The sequence below is a fragment of the Chaetodon trifascialis genome, chromosome 8, assembly GCF_039877785.1.
Source record: "Chaetodon trifascialis isolate fChaTrf1 chromosome 8, fChaTrf1.hap1, whole genome shotgun sequence".
In the NCBI taxonomy this organism is placed as follows: Eukaryota; Metazoa; Chordata; class Actinopteri; order Chaetodontiformes; family Chaetodontidae; genus Chaetodon; species Chaetodon trifascialis.
Window position 1 is genome coordinate 17456477 of NC_092063.1, and position 27002 is coordinate 17483478.

The 27002-nt window shown below is 43.2% G+C and overlaps 1 protein-coding gene across 6 annotated transcripts in view; it reads right to left on the bottom strand.

Moving 5' to 3' along the window:
* Nucleotides 1-27002, bottom strand: part of casz1 (castor zinc finger 1) — a 167647-nt gene that overhangs the window by 24235 nt on the left and 116410 nt on the right. For 5 of the 6 annotated variants that reach the window (XM_070967988.1, XM_070967990.1, XM_070967987.1 and 2 more), the window contains 3 exons: nt 9178-9729; nt 2579-3479; nt 704-769 (listed from right to left, as the gene is read on the bottom strand). In XM_070967988.1, coding sequence (XP_070824089.1) covers nt 704-769; nt 2579-3479; nt 9178-9685 — 1475 coding nt within the window. In that variant the 5' untranslated portion in view covers nt 9686-9729. Of the gene's footprint in view, nt 1-703; nt 770-2578; nt 3480-9177; nt 9730-24028; nt 24108-27002 lie in introns of those variants that run through there. The other variant, XM_070967985.1, reaches the window with a different exon arrangement.

A 27002-nucleotide genomic window follows, 5' to 3' on the forward strand; every position in this document is an offset into this window, starting at 1 on the left:
GTGTGCAGAAGAGGACGCGTGTGTATGTGTGTGTCTGTCAGTGCCAAGGCTTTGATTTGTGCCCTTCATGTTATGGCTTGGAGAAGTAATCATTAACGCCAAAGCCACTTTGGCTTTTCAAATGCTGTTTTTCTCTCTTTTTAAATGGAATAAACAAACAAGTGATAATCACCTTTCTAGTGTCGGCTCAAAATGAATCCAGAATGGGGGACATTGTTCTGTGTCCACTGAAACGCAAGATACCTCCCCTCCCCTGATGTTTTTGTCTTTGTTGGTGTGAATCACTGACTTTTTAGATCAGTCGCTTCCTTGTGTGTTCAACAGTAAACAGCACAGCTCAAGAAGAACCTGGCCTAAGCTCATATCCTCTCTGTGTCAGTTAACAGCCGATAGTACAGAGTTGCACAAAATTATGTTCTCCTCAATGTTTAAGTGTTATGCACACCATGAGTATTTATTCAAGCAGTTACAGTAAGCTACCATCAAACCATTTCCCTTTCATTACTCCTCATCCTTCTACTTCTCCTCAGCACATAAATTGCAGTCTTTTCTTAATCAATTTACTGCACACAGAACGTTCTCATACCAGTCTACGGTGCAGTTACATCACTGAATAAAACACACCAGCAGAAGATAAAAAAGGGTTCATTTCTGTTTTGGGTGTATTTTTTCATTGGTGTAGCACATTGAGGGATTTGCATACCTGGCAATATATTTCTGGTAGAGGTTGATGTCATCGCTGGCAGGTTTATCTGGTGGCAGGCCATTCCTAATGCAACAGCAAACACAAAAGAGACAGGATTAATGGTGAGGTTGCCCTGCCTGTTGTTAATAAAAACAAACTGACACAATATTTACTTACAAGCCGCTCCCAAACTTTGGACTATCAATATACATTTTCTTGTGGCATAACAGCGTTTTCATGTGCCGTATGAATCAGGGATGGAAGGCGCACACTTTGATGCATGGTCTCCCAACCAATGAAAGGCAAAATGCAGGAGCAAAGAGACATTAATCTTTTATGGGGGTATTTTGGTGAGTGCTCATATGCAAAACTGGATAATGGGGATGTAGAAGAAAAGCTCTGAAAAGGTCTTTTCTGATAATCTCAAAGGGCCTTGGCTCTAATACTGATGTCAAGTTGTCTCCAATCAGTCTGGACTCAAACAAAGATGTGAGACAACACTGCAGCTTCAAATGCATATGGATCAAGCTAATCGACTTAGTGCTAGTTTCAACTCAATTAGTTTCAGTTCAAAACAGGAAATCAAGAGGATTTTATCACACTACAGAGGCGTGCTGAGGAAGGCTGTGTGCTTTTTGTCACCTGTGATGTGAGTCCCTACATGAAGCAGGTAGCAGTACTGCCTGTAGAATGACATAATACAGTCCTGGTTCTGCTTGCTCCCTTTCAGACATGGCATTTAGCTCCATGTGAGCAGCTCCACACGGGGGATGACCTGAGGTTAATCTGGCCCAGAGGGGAGGATGCACTGCCAGACTTTCTCGCTAGCACCCCCTCTCCTCCCTGTATACACGCACCAGACTGGGTCAGTTAGCCAAGCTTGCAGCCTCACTGAGCCCCCAACCTGACAAAGGCCAAAGCCTGAGGGAGAGGTGCCTGAGGGCTCTCGAACAGTGTCTTTGATAGGTCTTGACTAACTAGAGACAAGGTCAAAACCAATCAAACAGACTCTGGGAGCTGTTTCCTACTGGTAGTGCACAAGACTGTAGGCTAGCTCCCCAAACCCCTCGTTTGCTTCCTTTAAAGTGCACTCGTCAGGCAGTGTAGAGTCGGCCCCTGTGACTCGCCGGGAGGTTAGTCACGGCTCCAAAGTAATTAAAGGGAGAGTTGTTACACCCTAGCCAAACGAAAAAAGTCAGTCACTTTGCGATGACTGTGCTAAATCAGTCTCCATGGAGTGCTACAGCGAGTAAACACTTCATGTGCCTTCGCAACTCATCATGCCGTGGATCTATTGGGCGCTATGCGCTATTTCACACCACATTCCTGTTGGCTGCTGTGGAGGTAGCAATTACCTTTGCGTTAGGCTAACTGACTCACAGTAGCAGTTAAGTGTATGTGAGCTTCACATTCGCTCCAAGGTGTTCCACTGGAACTTGGAGTATTTTCAGTCCACTGGTAAACTTTACAGTGGAATTTTAACGTCAAGTAATGTTACGTCGAGCATGCATTATTTAGGTGCAAATAACTAATTCAGTGTCTTACATAATATTTTTTGTCAGTAAGCACAAATCTCAGTTATCAATATGAGATAGGATGAGAAGCAATGGGATGCATGCTGTCATCGCTTCCCTGGTCCTGATCAAACATAGATATATTCTTATAGGCCACGTCCATTTGCAGCTTCACCATTTTGAATTTTCTGCAGATCATGTAGTCCCCCACACCTCCAGCCACATGATATATTAAGTGACTTGTTTATAAGTTAGCACAATTCTTTACTGTACAAAACACAAGATTTACTCTCTATTTGATACGGATGAAAAACTTGGCAGAGGTCTGTGCTCTCTGAGTGCTTCCTAGTTTCATATCATGATCTTTAAGAAGACTTACTTAACGGAGGACACAGTGCCTGTGGTGATGGAGTCAGTCTTGGAAAAGCTTGACTTTAAGTAGTCAGAGGTGTTGAAGCTTATGTGGCCCGTCTGGTCCATTGTGAGCCCTGGGGCGATGCTGGCCCCAGCTGCACCTACAGTAGGGACACCAGGAGCTCCTGGGTTTCCTGGTGCTGTAGCGAGGACATTGGGCATCAGTGAGGCCTCGGGATTTCCTGGCATTAGCTTCTGAATTGTTCTGATGTCATACTTCGAAGGGCGGCCTACTTTGCCAGTCTTAAAGGCAATGGCACCACCCATGTCAGGGTTGCCTTCACCAGGCTTGAAGAGGTGCAGAAACTTGACATTCTCCAAGTCGTACTTGGAAGGTCGCTTGTAAGCATTACCGTTCTGCTGCTGTAGACTTTCACCCATCTTCAGCTTCTGAATAAAGAAGTCATACTTGGAGGCTCGGGATGCCATGTTCTGGATGTGAGAGGGATTTGGTGGCTGAGAAATGCCCAGCTGAGGTCCTCCTGGTGCTTTGTGGTCCAGGCTGGAGGGGTAGATCTGTGCCTCGGCCCCTGGGAGGCATCCGGAGGTCTGGAGCATAGTAGTGCTCTTGTCTTGGGCCAGTTTTGAGTTGAGGTCGTCTGGTTTGGGTGGGGAAGCATGCATGGGCCAAGGTAAGGTCTCGCCGGCTTTTAGCTTGCGAATGTACTCTTCGTACTTGGAGAAGCGGGCACGCCGTGAAGCCTCCTCACTGCTGAGGGATGAGGGGTCTGAGGTAGCGGCTTTGAGCTTCTCAAAGCTGATCTTCTTGGTCAGCTCATCCCTTACCTGCTGGTCATCATAACCAAACATTCCCAAAAATTCATTCATGGTGTTGGCTGCATAGTCTCGCAGGGCAGATGCTTCTCCTGCACAAAGAAAAAGAACGTGAGCTTGTTTGTGAGATGTTTAAATCTTATATAACTGCTTTCAGATGTTTCCTTTGAAAGCTGGTACCTGTTAAGTTGAGTTTAGTAACCTTTAGAGTCCCTCACTGATGCTTTCCCGTGTTTCTGCGATTAAGTTTTTACTGGCTAAAACAACGTATACATATCAAAACTCAAAATCAAAACAAGTTAATCAGTGGTCAAATTCATATCACTCAGTCAATCCACCAAATAGTTCTCTCTTGCTTCACACTGACTGATGCTCGGTTGACAAATGTTACACTGTCCCAATGCTTTGTAGCTAAAGTACATAATACAGACTATATTTGACAATTTATTCATTTGTTTGGCATCACCTACATCTACAAATGGCGTAATCTGGCGAAGCAGTTTTGTGTTACAGGCGAAGAATAGATTTTGCCAGCACAAACAATGTCTCAACATTTTAGGCAAACAGGTTGTGATAATGGAAGACAGCTAAACTACATCAGTTACATGTTGTATCTATTTTTTTGAGCCATAAATGTTTATATTGATGTGGTGCTGTTATCCTTGTTATTTCAGAACTTTAGTAAATGTAACAACAGGAAAGGTGACTGTGCACTGCAAGCTACAGCAACATCTGTACATGTCTGTGTACAGTATTCATGTGTCTACAAATAAGCAGTCTGAAGCAATGCTCTTCCTGTTTTGGTTGCACTCTAAGTCAGTCCTGCAGAATTTGCGGGTGACTGTAGCACAGGACACACCGAACAAACAAACCCTTTCTGATTCTCTGCTCTTTATGTCATGCTATGATAACAACAGTACTTCTCTTATTGTAAATTAATTAGAGAATAACTTTGGAGTAAATAAATATTTTACATGTAAAAACATGAAATCTTAGTAGACCTAGGTTAGACAAAAATATGTACGTGAAGCTTAAGAAAAAAATTGTTTGCATAGCTTCTTGGAAATGAGTGACACTATCGGTGCTTTTCCCTGCACATTTTCACATGACATGTTGCTGAATGATCTGGAAATTACAGAATTATGACGACTACCTGCCAAGAAATTATGGCATGCTAAATGCAATTCATAAAATCCTCAATGAATCTTTGTGTTAGGTATCTGAAAATAAGATGATTATTGTGTCACCTTCAAGAGTGAAAAGAACGAATCCTTTCCTCCTTTCCTCTTTTTACACATTTGTGAACTGAAACATCACTTTCATTTTAAGAGTCCATTAAATTGGACAACTTCTCCAAGGACATGGGCGAAATATAGCCAATGTATAGTTTAATTGCATTATGTGGAGATTAATTCTGGCCCATTAACTTTCATCCAGGTTAGTGCAAGGGGTCAGAGAGTGGGGAAAAGGGAAAAATGATTTGGCCTGAAAGCAGTGGAGGGACAAAGTTCTGCATAATGAAGAAGACTGTGGACAGAGAGGAAAAGGTACAGAGAAACGGTGTGTGAGAGAGACACACAATAAAAAAATAGAGAGGGAGGACTCGTGAGGCAAATTTTCCTTGATAGTTGTGTTTGCTGATTGAATTCGATTCCAAAAATCTCCTGTTGTCTCAGTTTGCATGTTAGGCAGAACACCAGCACAGCCATGCTCGTAATGCAGCAGATGAAAATTTCACCTGGGTCATGTAAAAGCTTGGCCCTCTAAACTCTTCCTTGGCACAGTGACAGGACCAGGGTCCAAAACCTTTTTTGAAAATTTGTTTTATTGCTTTTCTGACCACCAGAGCACAGATGGGCTGGCGAGAGGTAATACCACCTACCACCCGGGTAATTAATACACAAATATTTCTGCTCTTGTCTCAGATTTCTCAGTTATTGCTAAATCAGTCGCTGTGCCCTGCTTTTCACATCTCGTACCCAGCATGTAAAATAATCCCTAAATTTCCATTCACCGTGTTGGGGTTGCTCCTGCGCAGTGGATCAGTATGAAAGAGTATCTGGTGGATCGAAAGGGCATGAAAAATTGAAGAGAAATTGATCAGGTATTTGAGAGGAAATACCTGCATGTTTGCCACAGACCATTGGATCAGATCTAGCACATTTTCACATGTACTGAAACCACAGAGTGAGATACTGTACATACAGACCTAACTAGTGCTGTGTACAGTGCATCTGACCTAATTCTATACTTGTGGTTTTGTTTTTCCTTTAGATGTTCAACAGATAATATGGCACACAAGATGGTTAGAAAGGAATCTGAACATGTCAATTTAAAATGTAATTTGGCTGAACATGCTTCTCACTTGATTAAGGTGTTGATAACCTTAGTAGTTGGCTGGATTTTACTGCTACCGTATTTATGAGAGTATTTCAGGTCGCAGTATATCATATAGCTCTAAAGTTAGGGCAGACCCACCCACAGAGTCAGAAAATGGAACTACGCTTTACTGAGCGAGGAATGATATTTAAAAAGAGTGAGGTAGAATAAACATCATTGGATAAGAATATCTAAAATTTTTAGAATTAAAAAAAATCCAAAAAACTATTAGCTGTGAATAATTTCATGACTGACTGTTTTTTTTGCAGTAGCTCTCAAACTGGAGAAAACATCTTTATTTTTTGTGGGTCACTCGGGTCAATTGCTAATTATAGCAGAGGGACTAGTGGTTTCTGTCATGGGAGCACTGGCATGCCTTTTTTCATATTCTATTTGCTGAGGGTATTATCATCACCTTTTTCAAGTCTCTTTTTTCATCAGCGGAGCCATGTGACAAGCTATCAATGAAAGGCAAATGATTGGACTTGAAAGGATTATGACTGGGACTGACAGGAGATAACCTTTCTAAAACACCCTGTAAATGAGTTTCCTACTCAATCTGGCTGCCTCTTAATGATGCCATGTGACACCAAGTGAGAAACTATGTAAGAGTGTATGGGTTAAAGTGAGACTGGCCTCACCACTAACGCTACTTCCCACCCCCACCAAACATAAATAAATAAACCTCTCTTTTTCATTTAATCTCATCGTTTTCTCATGTGTTTGCTGATGCATCTGACATTTCCCTCTGCACTCTCTCTGGTGTCACTTTAAAATCTACAAAGAAGTGGCTCCTAATCTTGACACATAGGCGAGCAAAATCCAACACACGACACGGACCTGCCTTGTCTACATTTGAGGCAATTAGACCACATTTTCCCTCTCAGATATGATAACAGATGGGCATTATATCTCCTTTTGGTTGACCAAACATGGCCATCAGTGTGGCATAGCTTCTCCTCTCACAGGACTGAGAGGCAGAGGTGTCGCTGATGATAAAAGTGCATGCTAGTGGCTATATATGGACTAATCTAGAGTTTGATTACCCTGTAAAGGATGTCACTTTTGAACCACGCATGCACAAGGTAACTGTTTTAAAAGCATGCAGTGTTTTCAGAGGAGTTCAGTTGTAGAAAGTTTTGAATAGTGGGATTCTTTTATAATGTACAATCATTTAAACAGAGTTTTAAAAAGCAATTTGTGTTCATGTTAGTGAATTAGTTTAAGTGTGTTTTGTTTAAATGGACAGTGGTATCCTAATAAAGAGTTGCTTTGAATAAATGACATTATGTGCATTTGTTTGGACTAATTTGACACTCACAAAAGTGTACAGAGCTTCAAACTTCCTCGCTGTTTGGTTAGTTAATTAACAGGCAGTAAATAGAGAGGGCTTTGAAACAGCTTGAAATGAACAATAACCTTTTACAGTGAACCCAGAATTGCAAATGGAAGTCATGGTCAAGCCTGTTTGATCCATCGCTATGAGCATCTCTGTCATTGCTTTCATAGTTTCTATTCATTGGTTTTTCCATTGACTGGCTTATGAGGGCTCTAATGCGACATCTAAATTATCTAGGAAAAGTATTCTGGGGTTTTGCACTGATAGGAAATCCGCACGATGCCTCAATGTGAGGAGTTAAATGTTTTGAAGGTCGCAGTTTCTCTCATTGATCTTGCAATGTTTGTTAATTACATTGTCACTGATGTTGTGAGAGATAATTAAGCCACTATGTTTATATGCATAATTACGTGCACTCCGCATCAGCCTTTGAAAGACAGCGGCGAGAGAGAGAGGAGAAAAAAATGTTTTAATTGTGAGCTGAGCAGAAACATGGCAATATAGATGCCCTAGTTACAATCAACAAAGAGCAACTCTGAAAAAAAAAAAAAACACTCTAAAGACAAGATTTGCAACTGATGCAGTATGCTCTCCCCGCAGTCTTCAAACACTCTGGCTTTGTTGTGAGATGTAAAGTAGTAAGGGAACCAGTGGAGGGAAAGGTGTAGGCCTGCTGCACAACAGTAATACATATTTACAGACAGGATTTTTTACGGCCATGAAATAAACACAAAATGACTAATTAAAACCACAAAGCCTTTTTCATTTGCCTCTGAAATGAAACCGGCTTCATTTTCTGAGAAGCCCCTGCCCCCAATTCTGTATGTGGCCAGAGTTACTGCTGTGCACTTAGTGAGAACAAAAAAAAGAAGACAAAAAGAGCTTGTGTACATGACTCTGAGGTAGATACCTAAACCTAGATGAAAGACCAAAAAACTGTTAAACTGAGGCAAGCGCGCACAAAACAAAACTTGTTTTCGTACCGCAACAACCGGTCTCGCCTCCAAATTGCTCTTTTTTTTTCCTCTGGGTGTCTGTGAAAAGGGCTTTATCTATTCATATAAGCGAGCTATGTTGCTTTTTTTTTCTTTTCACCGGCTCTGTATTTTAACTTGTGCCATACAAAGGCCGGATCTCTCCTATAGTGCATAAGCATCTAGTTCCAAGGGTCACAAAGCATATAACTGTAAAAGGTACTTTCTTAAAAGATTGTTTGTGCTGTTAACACATACTATTGCTACTTCAGACTGACTGTTGGAAGTCTCTGCCACCTTTATCTATTTGATAATCAGCAAATTATAGCAAGGGAACATCATGTCACAATTAAACACAGGTTATTATGAGTCATTTACAAGAGCACATAGTATCAAGGAATATATTAAAATATGTTCATGTCTGCTAACAATAAATACATGGTGCCACTGTTGTTTGTGCGAAGATAATAACATACTTAAGTGTGATATGGCGTTGCAATATAACTTCCCTATTTCTGACTTTATCTGACATTTGATCTCTTGGATTTGACAACTGTGGAGGGGCAAAAAAACAAAAAACAAACTCCTCCACGGCAGACTTCAACTCCATGTAATAGAGGAGCTTGAAGCAGTGGCTAAGTTTAGTGAGCTTAGGGAAAATCAAAGACTCAATATTTAATCCTGGGTGTAATATGAAGCTTAGCCTGGTCCTGCCATGCGCTCTTGGCCCACAGCTGCTGGGAGAGTGCACAAACGGCCTTACGTTATAAGCCTACTCCATTTATGAATTTCTTCGTACAGTTAACCACACACTGACAAGTTCCTGTTTTCCCCCCTGGCATGCCAGATGAATCTGTCTTTAGGGTAATAATGTCACTGGCTATTCATAATGTAACTCTAGAGTATCTCTTTCCAATAATGGGCACACTTAAGCTTATGTGGATGTGGCAATGTCATCCACCCTCTATGCAGGCCCTATGTGTCCTGTAATACTATAGAGTTGGAGAAGTTAGTGTTGCTTTAAGATGTATAGAAAGGGTGAAGTGTGAATCAGAGAATAGGGGTGGGGGGTTGGGGGGGCAGAGAGTCAAAATGTACCTGGAGAGGAGAAAGGTGGTTGGTGACTCTGGGCCTCGCTTGTTGGCATGAAGGTGTCATCTTTAGAAGGCTTGTCTTCTGTTTCTTTGTTGTCATGGAAACTGCCATCCTGAGACCCCGCCACGGGCTCGGCCTCCTCTTCATCATCGCTGCAGCCTTTGGGCTGCACCATGTACACGCCCTCAGGAGGGCCATCTTCGTCAGTGCTGACTTTGAGTTCATGCTCCTTTTCATCCTCAGGAGCCGGCGGCTCATCGCCATACTCACCGTTGACCCACCTCTCGATGGCCTCGCGTCTCTTCTGGTCCTCCTCTAGGCTCTGATTTAGGCTCAGGCTCTCTGGGAAGTTGGTCTCATTGTCATCGTAGTGGGAACTGCCACGCTCACTATTGTCTGCTACACTCTGGTCTCCCTCTGCATTCTGGGAGTTGTTGTCGAACACCACCTGGCGGCTCAGCTTGGCACAGATAGCATTGAGTTTTAGGCCACCTTTCCTTTTGGCGGCCATCTTGGATTTTCCTGAGGTCGTTTCAGTGCATAAACTCCTTTCAGCTGATGGAAACAAGAACAAAAAAGATTCAAGATAAGTTAAAGTTGTTCAGTATCACACTTATCTGTGTTACAGTTTAAGAAATATAAAAATGAGGGCAAAGCATGCTTTCAGTGGAACCAGAAGCGAAGTTTGAACCAGCTTTTACAAGTCAGTAACTTGTAGAGATTTGAAATATCACAATGGAAAAACAACATAGAACAACAGTGACTACTGCTATTAATAACATCCAAAAGCACTTAACAATAACAGCACAAGACTGGAAGGACACACAGAGATACTGTACATATCTTTGTAAGTCACACCTCTTCGGTCAGCGCAGAGTTTAACACAGTGGTGGAAAAAGAGTGAAAAAAACACAGACGGCTGAAAATCACTGGCAGATAGGCATCAGACCTCCTACGGTACTACAAGCAGCAAATACACGGCTACATAATCCTTCACATGACAGCGCCATAGACACACTGTGAAATGTTATCTTCACTCTCACCTCAAGAGGCTGTGGTCCTGCCACTGAGAAGGGGGCTGCACAGCATTAAAGCTGTCAGTATGTGGAGTGAATGCGCTGAGCACTTTTGGGCTTTTTGGAGCCCTGTTCTCATGTTGGCTATTCAGCGGGATTAGACTCAATAATTGTTTCTGTAGAGGCTGCTGGTTTCACTTTATTAAAGGGAAAATAGTAAGCCATGTTTATAAGCTCTTTCTACCCACTGCTGGCTTTTGTTATGGATCCAGCCATGACAGTAACATGCATACGTCAAACAGAAAATGTTGAAGTTGCCGTCTTTTACATATCTTTGTTTACCAAGACATACTGTACAGTCTCAACATTTTTTTCCCCGGTGCGGCCTCTCTGAACAATAGAGTGTGATAGAGTGTGCTTTGGGGCAGGAATGGGTGGCATTATTTCAACCCAAGTGGGGCTATCTTTATAACATGTCCTCTGATGAGGCAGGAACAGCTGCCTGTGGCATTCCATATCCAGAGCTGCCTTTTTAGGGCAGAAAATGCACACTAGTACCTTTCACTTTATTTCCAGAGCCACCAAAGTTCACCTTCCAACAGCACTTTCCAGACTCAAAATCAAGGCCAGATCTTTATCCAGTTGTAAATAACTTTTAAAAAGCAAGGAGGAGGTGACTGTGAGTAACACAGTATTTATGATATTAAAAAAGCAGTAAAATCACCAGGGATCAGACAAGGAAGTTAACTTGCACTCAGTTTTTTTTTATTCGGTAGTATGTAAAGCTGTGTCAGTTAAGGCTCTGTGAAAACAGTTAAACAGCATGACCACAGCAGAGATATTTCTTCTTGTGTGACACTGTATTGAAGCTTAACTCAGGCACACTGTGGTTAAGATAATACACTTCACTGAGCTACCGACACACCATTTCAGCAGACAAAAATATGTGATATCAGAGGTAACAAAGTTCTATCTTAAAGACTCAATTCACTCTCTATAACAATGAGTGCGAGCCTCTTCATTTTCCCTCAGCCATAAAGCCAAGCACAATCATGTGTGAGCCATTGCCAGCATTATGTAAATCACATCGGTGCAACATAAAATCCTGTTTTCATTTTCTTTTGCAAAGCTGTGGAATCATTAGAGGATATACAATTTGAAGGAGTTTACAGATCACCCCGTCGCCAGACAATGCACCCCGCGCTCCCCACACATGCTTTCCCAGTTACTGTATTTACATTGCAGGCTTCCTCTCTGAAACAATGACTTCAGGAATTATGTAGTTCTGAGTGGGCCGTATATCAGTGGCACATTACTGTACAATTTAGTGTTAGACAATTGCAGGCGGGGGTGAAAGGGTCACCTTTTAGACGACAGCAATTTTGAAAAAAAAAAAAAAAAAAAAAGGAATCAGCTGGAAAAACTATTAGGAAGTGGAAGACATAAATTTTCAAGTTTTTTTTTTTTTTTCAGAAATACTCAACAAAGGAAGATTGAGGTCATTTGGGTGTTGCAGTGGAGGTCATTTTCTCTGTTTACTACGTTCAGTATTTCATGCTTTAACTACCGATTTCCTTTGCATTGCAATCTCAAGCTCCTTGTAGGAAATGACCCCTACACAGTTGTTTCTTTCCATTAGTGAGTATTTATGTATGATTTTCTGTTAACAATAAGGAGTGTGAGTAGAGGACCAAGTGCTACTGGCTGAGTATCTAAACAGGCCGCTAACTGAATTATCAGACATCTTAAGCACATATTCAGTGTTTTCCTTTTAAAGGTAGGGCATGCAGACAAACAAATTTAATATTGTGAGCTTCCCATGAGGAGGAATATGCTATGGTTTGATGGTTTATGGAAACTGTCTAAACTATTATTTATGCTGAGGGTTTCTGTCCACAGCAGCTTTTTGCCATTGCTTACAATAGGGATTGCTATGGTAACACTAAGCTGTTTACCTCAAGTCGTTTGTGTGCATGATAGCGTACAATGAGATAAAATCTGTGGGGACCTACATGAAAGAACAACTTTTCCCTCTGGGACTGACTCCCCCACCTCCCTGAGAGTCCAGTAAGCATTCTGCCTTATTAATGAATATCAGAAAGAAAAACAACACTGACACATGCATTGGACATTATTTACAGTCTGTTTTAGCCTGGTGTGCTAATTGTCAAGGAGGAGACACCTCAGTAAGCACTGGGAGTTGGAAAAAATAGACAGGTCTGAATTTGAACACAACAGCTGAAACTAATTTTTCCAACTGCTTATGTTAACTGTGACACTATTTTTACTGGAAACAGTGCAGGGCCACAAAGGAGCGCCATATACTGTCTGTATAAGGCCAAAACCTGAGGAAAAAGTCAAGAAACTATTTTGAATACATTTGGAAGAGGTCAGGCTCTTTTTCATCCTCAGTCAAAAATAAGTGCATCAAAGTTCTTTTGGGTCCTGTTTCTTCTCAGCGCTGGATGACACAGCCTGTGTTCAAGTCTAGCCCTCCGCACTGACAAACTTACTCTTCCACAGCTCTGAGCCCCACAGGTCTTGTTGGTTTTTGATGCAGAGTCTCTGTTTGTGTGCCAGAATGATATCATGCCCAATCAAGTGGTGTTTCAAATCCTAATAACGCTGTTGGAAGTGCATTATTTGTGTGAACGTGCACAGACTGCAATCAAGGCAGCTACGGGTAAAAGATGTGGGAGTTAACAATGGTTGTGAGTGGCAGGGTCACGGCTTTAGCTCTTTCTGACATACAAGACGAGGCAGCTTATGTCCAGAACGCTTGTGTAATCATCTTATGGAAGATGTAAAGCCACATATACAACATACAGAAAACTGAATAACTTGGCTTTATTGTTCATTCAAAGCGCAGTGCTGCCCCATAAACACACAGACTCCCTGCAGTGTTGTCAGTTTGAATGGAGCGAGCACACAGGAGGGTCTGTATATAAGAGCGGTAGATATTACCTGTTTAAACTGAAGCTTATGTCTTCACCTAATCAAACACAGGTACAGGGCTTGTTGTAGATTCCTGCTGAGTTCCAACATGACTGACACAGGGACAAACCCCCTGCAATATCAGGAGTTAATTAATACAAACAGGGTCTGGGAGATGTCTGCTTAGCTCTGGATTATTTTACAATATGCAACCGAGAGTTGCAGTAGCTCTTTAAAAAAGCCCGGTTATAACTTTATGAACCTTTGGCACATTAATCGACAAGGCTGCAGCTCCCTCTGTGTAGCTCAGTGAACCTTTTGTGTCTCTGGCACTCAAGGGAGATGTACGTGCGAGAGGCTGTGTGCATGTGCGTTTCAGGGAAATCACTGAGCCACACAGGCAAACATACAGACACTTGAAAATTACCATGTTTTTATTTTTGTAAATTTACGGCTTGCAGGAAGAGAATGTTTTCCTCTTCTCTCTCTCCCCCTGCATGGTAGAGAGGCTGCGGCAGCCGTAAGGAAGTCAAGCGGAAAGCCACTGATGGACAACTTCGCCACGACACCCAGACCCCAGCATCTGGCCCCTCTCTCATTTTTATTACACAAGAATAACAATAAGCAGGTCGCCGACCCCACCGTGAGATTTTGCCACAGTTTTCCAACAGTCGGTGCAGCCGATGCTGAGAAATTTCCATTTTTCCGCATGCATATTTAATTGAGTTTTGTCCCAGTGGTGCGGAAATGATTTGTTTTTTGCTCTCTGTTCACTTGACTCCTCTTCGGAGTCGCTAACCCTGATTAAGACGTTCCCGTTAATTTCCCAGCGCACACCTTTTTTTTGTGCATTAATGGTTCTGATCGTCTAATTAAAACTTCTCAGCTCGGCTGCTGATCACCGCTCGTTGTGCCTCTGACCTGAAGTTTTAATTGCCGCATCAGAAGCGATAATAATAATTTTGAGGTTCTGATGATTAAAAACAATGCCACTGCCAACTAGTTGATAGATGGGGGTTTAGGGGTGGGTACATCTGAGGAGAAGTTTATGTAGAGAAGGGATTTAGAAAGCAGGCTGTAAAGGCGGGTATACACTTCCACGGAGCAAGAAGGGTGGAGGGAGACTATTGTAGGTGATCACTGAGGGGAAGGGGGTAGCAGAGCATATGGAAATCTCCCAGCCCTCCTGTCCCTCAGAGTCTTTTAGAAGAAACAGGTTTGGCTGGGACTGGGACTCAGTGTTCCCCACCTAAAATCTAAATCTGCCACTAACTGATCCACTTTGGAGCTCTACTCACTTGGCAGGTTTACCAGGTTGGGGAAGAGAGAGAACAAGAGATAGAGAGAGCATGCAAGAAAGAATGATAAAGGCACATAAAAGATGACGACAGTTCAATACCCTCTGCTTATTTTCATAAAAAGATAATAGCACAGTAGGTGCAGTACAAAAGGCGCTTTGTTCATAAAGTGACTGCGTGGAAAAAAGGAACCTGAGGTGACTGTTGTCTCTGTCATAAAACATGATACTGATGAGATATATATGATGCCTAGATTACTGTTAAAAGAGGAGAAGTGAGTTGTTTGTGATCTTCTTTTCCACTGTACTTTCACACTGTACAAATCACACAAACTCTAGTAATGACAGGAAATGATTCAGGCAGCGAGAGGAGAGAGACCATCACCAATCTGTCACATTTTGTTCTTTTTTTAACCACTGGATTTCTGATAGATTTTTTTAGGTTCCACTACAGGATCAATGTGTTGCTGTGAAACACGCTGTACATGCAGGCATGCAAGCACGCACATACAGCACACACACACACATACGGACATAAAGTCAGAAGGTGGCTGTCTTCGTCTCCCTGCCCCCTTCCCTCCCCCCTGTCCCTCTCTCTCACAAATGTATTTTATTATTAATCAGTTGGTTGCACATCTGCCTGCTTGTTGTTTTTTTCTCTATCAATAAAGCACTTATTGCTTTTAGTCTAGAATGTGACCTTGCACACTGTGTGCTGTCTTTCTGGGGGTGCTGACCTTGAAGGACCCGTTTGGACTATTACACTGCAGCTCAGTCCACGGGCTGTTATCAAACACAAGCCCTCAGCCAAGTGCCACGCTCCCGTCACACCACCGCAAAACACAAAGAAGACGCTGCAGGACAAAAGGCATCACAAATGGCCTCACTGACTACACAGAACAATGGCTGAGGAAAACAATGTATATTTCAAGTGCAGACGGAAGAGGAAAGACGTTGAACTTCAGGGCAATCAGGCAGGAAAGTTGAAATCTAAGGACAAACACGCCCTCCAGCTTCATCACAAACAGGGTAATTATTGTGTTTTCCAGAACAGAGGACAAGCAGCCTAAAATGGTCTTAGGGAGAAAAAAAAACAATCTGACATGAGTGACAAGAACCATTCTGACAGCTACGTACCAAAACAGCCAACTTTTATTGAGTTTGCTGCTTAGGGTAATTCATGGGACACGTGGGGAACTTGTTAAAAATGTACATCAAATCTGGACTCACAGCTGGCACCAGATGACATCTTAATTTGCAAGTGTTTGTGTTCTGGAAAGCAAAAAGTTTACACAATCGCATACAGTCCCATGCTTCCATAGACTGAAAGAAGGAGAATTTATTCCCGTAGCTTTGTTTTGAAGCTCAGCTCCCATGTTCTGTTTCAAGACACGAGGAGTGCAATTTGATAAGCCAACCGCCATGGTAAATGAGCAGACGACCCCGTGTCCCTCCCTCATGGTTGCTGCGCTTGGCGCAGCAGCAAGGCAGTGTGGGTAGTACAGTGGAGAAGGGGCTCAGCGGTGCACCTCTCAAGGGCCCTTGAGCTAATATCTGTACAGATTAACTGCTTCAGTTGTATTTTGGTCACGGGGATCTCTCCTCGCCTTTGTGGCTTGTTGGGAGGGAGACGGGGAGATGTGTGTGAGTGTGAGTATTGTGCTCATGCAGAATGTGTGTGTCAGTTACACACTTTCTTCTAAGTAAGTGGCCTGCTCGCCTAAGAGGTCAGAGGCAGCCAGACTGGTGTTTATCACTCCATGTAATTTTCTTTTGGGCCATATTTAATTTACCAGAATCTGGAGCTACGCTGGTGCGTAAGTCATCCCCATCCTCTCACCATCACCCAGCCCTTCTATCTCTGCACAGGACACGAGCACCCACACAAAAACACACTGTGTCAATCCTCCAGGGTAAACTCAGCACACGCTGCTCCATTAGTTATCAATTAAGTCTGGAAATCTCCACCTGGCTTACACACACAGACGAAGCCGACACACATGCGTAGCACCCCTCTCAACAGGAAGTTGAAGAGAGCGTGCCTTATTTGACTGTTAGTGTGGGTGAGAGAGTGTGTTTGTGTGTCCGTGCGGGTGGCACTTTTGTCCATGAGGTTAACCTTGATATGAGGCCCTGTCAGGCCAGATAATGTCAATCAATGACAAGCCCTCACAGATAACCCCTAATGTGAAGCCTAAAAAGCAAAGCTGTTTAGATCTTTAGACATGCCCCCTTTCACCAGCATATGAATTGCATTACAAGGAAATGAGCTGTGGCATTTCTTTAATAAGACTCTTAAGACATTTTGACAGCATATAAGGCACTCTGCCGTTAAAAAAAAAATTAAATAAAGCCCCCGCTGACAAAGCCTCCTCACACAAGGTAGTGTTCTGATGGGCAGATCCAAGTCCCTGTTAAGTGGAGGAGAGGAAAAGACATGCAGGGAGGGGGGAAAAGGAAAAAGGAGGTTGGGCCTTTCCCTTCTTTTTTCTCAAGCTCCTGGGGACTTCTTAATTGATTTCCAAGGTTACGTTTCAAATTTGTTTTTCAGATACGGGGGCCCTGTGAATGAGAGTGCGACTCAATGTTTTTCAAGCAATTTCCCTAAATTCAGCCTGGTTTGGAATGTTTGCATCAGCTCTCGCTGACCTCCTTTCCCCTCCCACCTCCTCCTTCTCCTCCCTTTGCTCTTTTTCTCCTTTCTCTCTCCTTGAAAAGAAAGAAGGAGGTGACATTTACAAAAGCATGTATTTCCAGACAGGATGCCTGCGCTGACAACATCGATCCCTGGCTCCCATTAAAAAATTTGCTCTGCATGACAGACTTTTCCTCTTTTGGACTTTATAAGCAGTAGAATGAATCACAGGTGCCCGTTAAAATGTCATCCTGGGCAGGTTCTCCACCTGTCCAAAAATGGCCCACGGCTCGCTTAAAACTGGAGGCTTTTTCAAATGCTTAGTTTTTATGACACTTTCAACGTTCAGTGTTTTCTTCTTATGAAGCACTATTAAATTTTGATCAAAACACATCTCTTTGTAGGGCTAAGAGAGGAAGTGATGAGAATCTGTCTTCCTGCTCCTGGGATTTGCATTTTTTAGACCCTGTGGCTGTGACTGCGCTGCCAGAACTTTAGTTTTACTTTTCTGATAAGCAGGATGACAGTGACAATACTGTTGAAATGAAATGATATATGATATTTTAAAGTGTGTGTGTGTGTGTGTGTCCTTGTGTGGATGCACAATATACTGTAAACACATATGTTAAGTGGCTGTAACCAATATTAAGTGTGTGTGTTGTGTGTTGCATGCCTGCTTGCAGCCTTGTAGAGAGCAGGGCATTGTGCTCTGTGCTCTCTTTCTGCTCCTCTCTGTCTCGTGGCTGTAGGTCACATCATTTGCTCTGAGACGCACACTGTCAAAGACGTACACTGGCATTTCTACACACTCAGGAGAAGCAGATCCACTGGGAGGATAAACACGACGGTGTCAATGACAGCACTAAAACAGTGTGCTTTACCAAAAAGTTCAATGTGAAGTGGGGGCGGAACTAAACGTGGCAATTTTCACCTAAAACAGGAACATTCTTGTTTCTGGGAGTTCAGTAGAGGAAGGAATGTGCCGTGACTGAATTTGAAGGTGTGATAAAACAACACGCACAATGAGGGAGGAAAAAAAAAAGAAAGAAAAATGACTGTGAAACGATGAAACAAGCAAAGCTGCATTACAGGAAAAAAGAATGCTGTCTATTTTGGGTCTCAGTATACAAAAGGAAGTGCTTCTAGTTGACTCAAACAAATAAATTTGCTTTTGATGAAACCACAGCAACTACTTTTGCATTCTACACCAAACCCACTTTGTTTCCTGCATCTTTATCTTCATGACTTGCCACATTTGTGAGAAGCCACTCACTAAATTGTCAAGCACAAACAACGGAGGGTTTTCAAATGGTGCAGTGCTGGCTGCTTAAAATGTAATTTTATTTGAAAAGTGACAGGTTAAAGGAAAGCCTCACAAGTGAACATGGAGTGCTTGCCAATTTGTGCTGTATCCAGCTGCCCGTTTTACATTTCTCCAACATTAATATTCCTCTTATTATTATTTTAAAGTGAAAACGGATACTCTGTTGAAGTGCAAATCTGATGAATTACGGGAGCAGATTGCTGCTATTAATTATTAAAACCTATTTTATAAATATTCAGGTCTGTCATGCATCTAATAATGAACGCTTTAGAGGAGGTTACTTCCCGTGCGCATCCTAATGTGTCAGAAATATCACTTTTAATCACGCTCGTGTCAGCGAGTGCTGGGTTTGAACCTGCCGAAAAAATCTACCAAATCAAGGAAACTCAGCTGGCCCACTACTGTGCTCATCACAGCTCTTCCGTTCCTGCTGTTTTGCATGATCCAGGTTCTTCTCTTGCCCCGTCTAAAGAGGTGATGAACACCTCTCAGCTCCCTGCTGCATTCTTACTGTGGTAATTTGAATGGAGAATAATGCATCGGCAGCACTCTACCCTTCTGGACACACCTAGTCCCCGCGCTACTGCTGCCATATGCTGTGTTGATACATATTCATAACACTTTCTCGTGTGTTGAGTGTTGGTGTGCAATGAGGCTTAAATGAGTGTCTCACAACTTCAAATGAGAAGAGGAAAAAAGAAAGGAAAAAGCCGGGCACAAAGGAAGTTGGACTGCTCTTCCCCTTTTTCCGCTTTCCTCTTTTCTTCCTCCCTCTTCTGAAGCAAGACGACAAGTTCGGGTGCTGATAGGTGATGCCGGTGCTTCTGTGAGGATTAGCGAGAGGCTGTGGAGTTTCAGGATCGTCTTCAAGAGGCGGCAACTGTCAACATGTTTGGAAAAACTGTGCTGTCAGGTGGGCCGGATGGTCCCACTGGAAGAGCGAGAGTCAGTGGCACTGTACCACAACCCTCGTACACCCCGGCAGTATATACATACCCTGCACAGTGAATACACACAACCAGATAGAGACACACACACCCACACACACTCACACACACATTGTGAAGCACTCTAAGATTAACGCTGTCAGAGCTACAATGATACCCCTTCATTATCTGCACACGGGGCCTCCTTCGTGCGCTTGCTTGCCTCACTGTCCTCTCCACTGCTTCTCTATGGAGGTAGTAATTACTAAAGCTAAGATTTCTTGCTCTCTGCGCCTCCAACTACCTTCCACTTCCCCCTTATTTTTTTCTCCTTTTGCAGTGCAGTTTCAAGTGCTTTGCCAGCCTTTTGCCAACTTGTGACACAGATGAAGGTATGCCAATGTTGATGGCAGCACCAGTGCGACTCACAGTGTGTGTGTGAGTGCTGTATTATGAGATTATTTGGTGCCCAGCTGATGTACAATAAAGGCACAGTGTGGTACCCCAGATTCAGATCAGTCCACTGAGTCAAATACCCATTGTGGTACAACAGAGAAATGCTTGATGCACCACTGCAGTATCTGTTGTACTATACATTGTTGGTTTCACAGGCTGGGATCAGAGAGATGCTTCCTCTTGCATGGCATTTTTCATTACCAACAATGCTCTCAGTCTTTGGCTTTCTTCTCCTTCTCCCACTGGAACTATGGCTTTATCAAAGGTGATAGCTTGCTCAGGCGCATTTTCTCAAACGTCTTCTTCAGCCGGCCATTTCCCAAGCCGCTCTCGGGTAAACGTCACTCATAAAAACAGGGGAAGATTTGATGGTGAGATCAAAAAGAAAGGAAGGACAGCAAGGAGAGCAGGGAGATGGGGGGGGAGAGGAACGATACCCTCCTCCCACATCTGACACCCACGAGTGCTGAGGGTAATTCCTCCGAGCAGGGCCTGTGTTTTCAGACGCAAATACAACAAAACGCCGGGTGCTGCCATGAGACATCAAAATGGGCGATTTTGACTTCAGAGGGTCTTCAGATGCTTGAGGAGTTGAGAGAACAGAAGGTACCAGCAGGCTGTTAACAACCAATACGGGAACCATGCCAGAAAGACTGTCTCCTCCCAAAATGCCAATCGGCACCAGATCAGTAAAGGCTTCCACCATACTGTAATATCCCACCTGAGCACTTTCATCTGCTCAAAGTGAAATGGCTTTAAAGTTTATTAGCTGCTGCATCTGGTATTATCTGTACTACTGGAGTAACACGCTAAAAAGTAAAAATTCCACAGGTAGGTGCCATAAAGGCAGAAAGACAAAAACAAACCACACGCAAAGACTATTCTAAGGAGTCTGAAGGCTTCAACAGGTGTGTTGAAAGCAGGAATTTTATGTCATTTGCCTGAGAGAGAGATTTTCATCAGCAAATCAAAGACTTGCCTCGTTCTTTGGAGACCTGAGCTCTGTTGTGACATGCCGAGAGGGATGTCCGCATTTTCTCCGGTGTTGTTCTCGCTCATTCTTGGAGCATTAGGCTCACTCTAAATAGCCTCAAGGAGATTAGGCTGGCTCATATTCAAATGCACATTTCTTCTAAAACCCACTCCACGAGTGGGCCAAGGAGATCAGTGCAGGAGCCTGGTGAGATGGTAGTCAGAGAAGATTCTGTCATGTATAAATCAGGTGAGAGGAGGAAAAGAGACAGAGAGGAAGAGTGGGAGAGAAAGGCCGGGGTAAAAGACAAACAAGTGTTGGCTCTGCTATATGAGTTTAGTTAGCTAGAGAGTTAGTGCATGAGTTATGGCTAGCGAAGGGCTGAGGGACGCTGTATTTATGAGGGGACTGAGTGAGTGTTAAATCCCTGGTAAGAAATAAAGTCGTCCCTGAGCGAACAGGGGAAACATTTCACTCAGTCTAAGAGGTGCCTTGAAAAAAAATGAAAGCCATCCCTCTTCCAGGGGAAGCACTATTCCGTATTCCCCAAAATTGCTTTATTCCTTAAAAATGCTATAGATCACCTCCAAGTGGATTGAATCTCATATTTGAATAGAGAGGAGGATTCTCCATGTGCATAATATCAAGGGAGTTCATGAGCCAAGGAAAGGGAAAGAATCTGATTCTTCTAAAATTGCATGCGGATTTTCTGAGGGATCTTTGGCTAAGGGGGGCTGCCAAAACACACAGTGCACTTGTTGCAGTGCAAGGGTTCATCCAAGAGAAGTTTTCCACTGTGGTTTACCCAGGAAAAAGTCACTTTTTTCAATTCAAATACTTGAATCTAAGCGAATCAAAATATCAATACATCCATCATCTAAATCATATGCATTTCCTTTAAATGAATTTTTCCTTATGAAACACTATGAAACGCAGTGTTTAATGAAGTGAAGAAACAAGTGAGAAACAAAGGAGGGCACATGGCCAACAGAAAAGGAAAATCTTCACACCGCACCTCAACTCCAACTCTAACTCAGAGCGCTCTCCAAACCCTGCAGTGGTAATAACAATTATTACTTAAAAAGGCTATATTTTTGCATTAACTTAAAAGGCTATATCTTTTTCTTCCCTTCCAGCCTGTGCGGCCTCACTTACCCTAAGTATCTTCATAAATCACCAGTTACTGTTAACATGTACTCCACAATTCAGTCATCAATCTCCTACCAGGTCAGAGTGAAAACAGAGGGGGAAATGTCTGCTTAGTAAAATGTCTCTCTCGTGAATGCTGCTACCACCACCCACTACTCACACACACACACACACACACACACACACACACACACACACACACACACACACACACACACACACACACACAGACACACACACACAGACACACACGCACACACAGACACACAATGCACGTAGAGCACTAGTGTAGACACACACCAGTTAAATAACAAACACACGCGCCCGGCACACAGCAACCAGAGCAGTCCTATGGGACACGGGAGCAGTTGCCAGATCGCCACGGTAACGCAAGCCAAATTCAATTCTGACTTCACCTTTCACTCAGGAAGCTGCTTCCATTTGTTATAAAAACAAATAAACAGCAAGCGTGAAGTTAGAGCCGGCCAACTTCTGCCTCATCTTTCTTTTCCTTTTTCTTTTTTTTCCTGTGCGCTTTGACAAGAAATATCAGGCCCAGGCTGTAGCTGTGGGCTGTTTGAGAGACTGACACCCACAGGGCCGCATGTAAATCTGTGTTTATGTTCACAGACACAGTATTTATTTAACCGAAAGGAGAAAATCTAATTGTACACGAGGAGGATTATTCCTCTCAGAACCGTGTCTCCACGCAGAAGAAAAGGACTCTTTAGCCTTTGTTCAACAGACACTGTTTACATCAGCAGAGTGGAAAATCCCTGCGATGACAAACCTCTCCATCACAACATCTGTATCTTAACAGCCAAATCAATCTCAACCAGCACCGCAGATTACCTCATGTCGCATCTGAAAACATCTGTGCTTTACATTAGAACAGAGGGATTTAAGGTGCTTTTTAATAATTCCTATTTTGAGCCTGCGGACTGGTGTTATATACATCATATTTTCTTTCCCTTTAAAGTCAAATAAAGTCTACTCGTGTAGCCCGTGATCACTTTAACAGCCTGAAATGGCTTCATGATAAATTAAAGTATTTACTATGAAGTTAAGTAATGTGTAATTAGTGGTTGGATAAAGTATTTAGATCCCTGAGACAGAAGTAGCAATACACAATTTAAAAATACTCAACTACAAGTAAAAGTAAAAAATAAATATATATATACTTTAAACATACAGAAGTATTATAAGAAAAAGTATCAAAAGTCATAGTACTCATAACAGAGTGTTATATTATTACTGGATTATTATTCCTGATTTATACGCAAGCAACATTTCAGTGTTGTAGCTGGTCGGGGTGAAGCTCTTTTATAACTACTTTATATACTGCTGGGTAGTTTCACCTGAAACTGTGTGTCATATTTTATAAGATGATCTTGTGTTTCCTTTGAAAAGTATTTATCTGTTAAGTCACTGGAGTAAAAACTACAATATTTCCCTCATTGCCTCATTACTCTGAAATGTAGTGGAGTTTAAGTATAAAGTGGTATAAAATGTAAAGTAAAAGTACCTCAAAATTTTACAGTGCAGTATTCCAATAAATGTACCATCACTAAATGTCATAAACATAACTGCAAAATATCTAAGTGGAACTGAGGAGTGCTATAAAGCAAAACACAAAAAGTCAACAACAGAACTTTTGAGGAAGCAGCACACCATTAAAACTAATTAAACACACCACTGACATCCAGTGCACTATAAGTACAAATATGCATCTGTAATTAAAAACTACAATTTTTTTTTCTAGAAAGCAAATATTACACCTGCTCTGTTTCCTCACTCTCACATGCACACACTCTCTCTCTCTCTGTCTCTCTCTCTCTCTCTCACACACACACACACACACACACACACACACACACACACACACACACACACACACACACACACACACACTTTGACACCACCCACCACATTACTACACATGCGTGCCTGACTCATGCCAACTGCAACTAGTAGCAGACCCGTTCACCTCGAGGTAGCACTCAACTTCTGTGTGTGTGTGAGTGTGTGTGTGTGTAAGGTGGGAGGGACAAGGAGGGTGAGAGAGAGAGAGAGAGAGAGAGAGAGAGAGAAGGAGGAAGAGACAGAGAGAGAGAGGGCGAGAGGAAGGTGTGTGTGAGTCTTACCTGGCAGCAGACCGCCCTCTGCGCTCTGTCTCACCTCTCCCTCCTGCCCTGGAAGAATTCTCTCCACAAAGCAAGGCATTTTCTCCTCAACTGCTCTATGCCAAGGCTCTGCTCTCTCTCTCTCTAACTCTCCCTCCCTCTCTCCTTCTCACTCCTTTCCTCTTTCCCACTCTGTCCTCCTCTCTCACTGTCTATCTCTCCTCCCTCCTTACCCTCCCCCTCTCTCCACTCCCTCTCCCCCCTCCTTCCTTCTCTGAGCACAGATGTCGAGGCTGTGCGAGTTTACCCACTTTACCAGTAGGGGTCCTTCATCGCCCTTCTCCACCCCACAGCCACATGGGGACATACACACACAGACACACAAACACACACTCGCACACAAACATACACACACGGGCCCCAGGAAGAGAGAGCCACTTAACGGGCGCCCTCCTGTCACTGCTACAATGAGAGCCCTGTGCCGAGCAGCACGGCTGTATGAGCTGCGTGTGTGTATATGTGTGTGTGAGAGAGACAGGTGTGAAGTGGGTGGTGTGCACAGGGAGCTGGCCCTCAGCCCTTTCCAGCCCTGTTCGGCTAGGGTCGGTCCTGGCTCCTGGCCCCTGAAGTGTAGTACAGTGGTGGTTCACACGCACATGCACACACGCACACACAGGTATATGAGCACACAGATTGACTTACAGAGGGTCCCTCAGAGCCAGCAGCCAGAGAGAGAGTGAGAGAAAGATTTTGGGCATGCACAAGCACACACTTTCACTCACACACCACACAGACACACATGCACACTGAACAACTGCCGCTGTTTGCTACTGCTGCTGGTGACGGTGATAACATGTGCTTCGTGCCCTATGTGTGTGTGTGTGTCAGTGTGCATGTGCACACACACACAAACGCTTCCATACACAAACACACAGCGGATGACTACCGGCTCTCGTATTTCAGGTCTGTTCTATCCGTTTCATTTAAAAAAAAACAAACAGTTTTCATTGACACTGGCATGTTAGATTTGAAGGCTCTTAGCTAGTGTACAGTGGGGAATTCTAGTCTAGTTCTAGTTTCTCTCCTACTTGTGGGGCACTTTTCACATTGCAATAACAGTACTGGAGAATCATAGCTGTCCCTGCTGAAGAATGTCAGATCTCTGTTTGCCTTTGATAAGAGCAGATTCCCCTGAGTAAAAGAAAAGGAAGATCTAACTATCAGAGTCTCAATAAGCCTGCAATTATCGTCGGTGTGCAACATGTTAACAACTGAATTAAAGGTGGAAAATGTTACAATTGGACTGAAAGCACTGTTTTAAAGGAGAAAGAAAAGTGTGAAGTTTGTACACCTTAATTGTGTATGAAGCAACAAACTAATTCTAGGAAAGAGAAAGGTCTAAGATTAACACTATGTGGAACTTGATCCCACATTTTTATCAAATATTGCCCAACTTTTATGATGTTTTATATTGCAGGAAAGCTGTGATCCTGATCAGGATCCTATGCTATTAAAATATCAGAACAATAATTATCAGGTCAAGCTTTGTGCAAGGACTTGTTTTTCCATTTATTGCCACCTGGAACAGGATAAGGGTATCTACACTCAAGACGTGATATCCCGGACCTGCTGTTGGTATCATTTGAACAAAGGGTGGATCACCTTTATTTGAGTTAAACAAAGCCTTATAATGACACAAAAATCGTAGTCACTACTTGACAGAGAAGGCTCCAACGCCCAACCAACCAGCCAGCCTGCAAAACGTTGACAAAGAGTAATAAAGAAAATAGGATCTTCAAAGAACAGGACACGGATGTTGAATAAAGCCACCAGAAAGTGTACATACTAAAAGTCATGATAAGCTAATGAGGGCAACAGAGCTGTGCTTTTGGTTTTGACTCTTATCACTGTTTGCATCAGTAGCAAATCTCCCTTGACAACAAAACTGAAATCAAATACAGGTTTTTAGACAGATGACGGAAAGTCATTTGTATTTACAGGAAATAAGAACGATGCACTCAATCACTATTCCCTTGCTGTGCTAACTAGAACGCAGCCCCTGTATTAGATGTTGGAGGAGCAGCACAAGGACAAGTAAAACATACCTTAAATAGACTACAAATGAAGTCACTTAACACCCACTCGCTTCCCTCGCCACCCCCTGCTCTGTCTGTCTTCAACAGAAAAAGCCTGTGTTTGACTGTCTCCCTCTCAGGTTCATAGTTGTCTTTTGCTTTTTAAACAGGCACCTCGCCTGTCACAGTGCAGGAACGGGCGCATTCCCCTTAAATGGCTCCTTTTGACAACTGATCTGTAAATACAGCCGGATCTGCAACTTCCCCCTTTCTCTCGCTGCACTTTCTCCCTTCTTGTCGATGCTCTCCCTCCCTCTGCCCAAACTCCTGCCAGATCCCCCCTCAACACACACACACACACACACACACACACACACACACACACACACACACACACACACAACATGAAGGTCTCACTAAGACACCCCCCCCCCCCCCCCGCCACCGACAATCTCACGGACTCACGCACACACAGACTGAAACACAACCATACACACACATTTACCCCCACATCCCCCTCTCAACTTCCCCAACTCCATTCCCCCTGCCTCTATAAAAACACAAATATGCCATAACTCAGGCAGTGCTGCCACATAGCCTCCATCTTGCCCTGTACCGGGGAGGGGGAGGCCTCTCAGGAAGGTCACCAACAAATGGTTTTCCGATTCACTGCCCCTGAAATAATTTTGTGTATTAAAACCTGAATCTGCACTTTCTGGCCTGAAAGCTTTTCTAATTATTCCGGTGTCCTTGGGACAGACACAGATCCTTCACACGCCGGGGGAAACAAGCTATAGAGCAACCACTACAGCCACAAACACCCCTCCACCTCCCTTCCCGCTATCCCTCCATCTCCCCACCTCCTCTCTCCTCTGCTCTGCTTTCCTCTCCTCTCCCCGCTTTACAGCCACCCCCCTCCC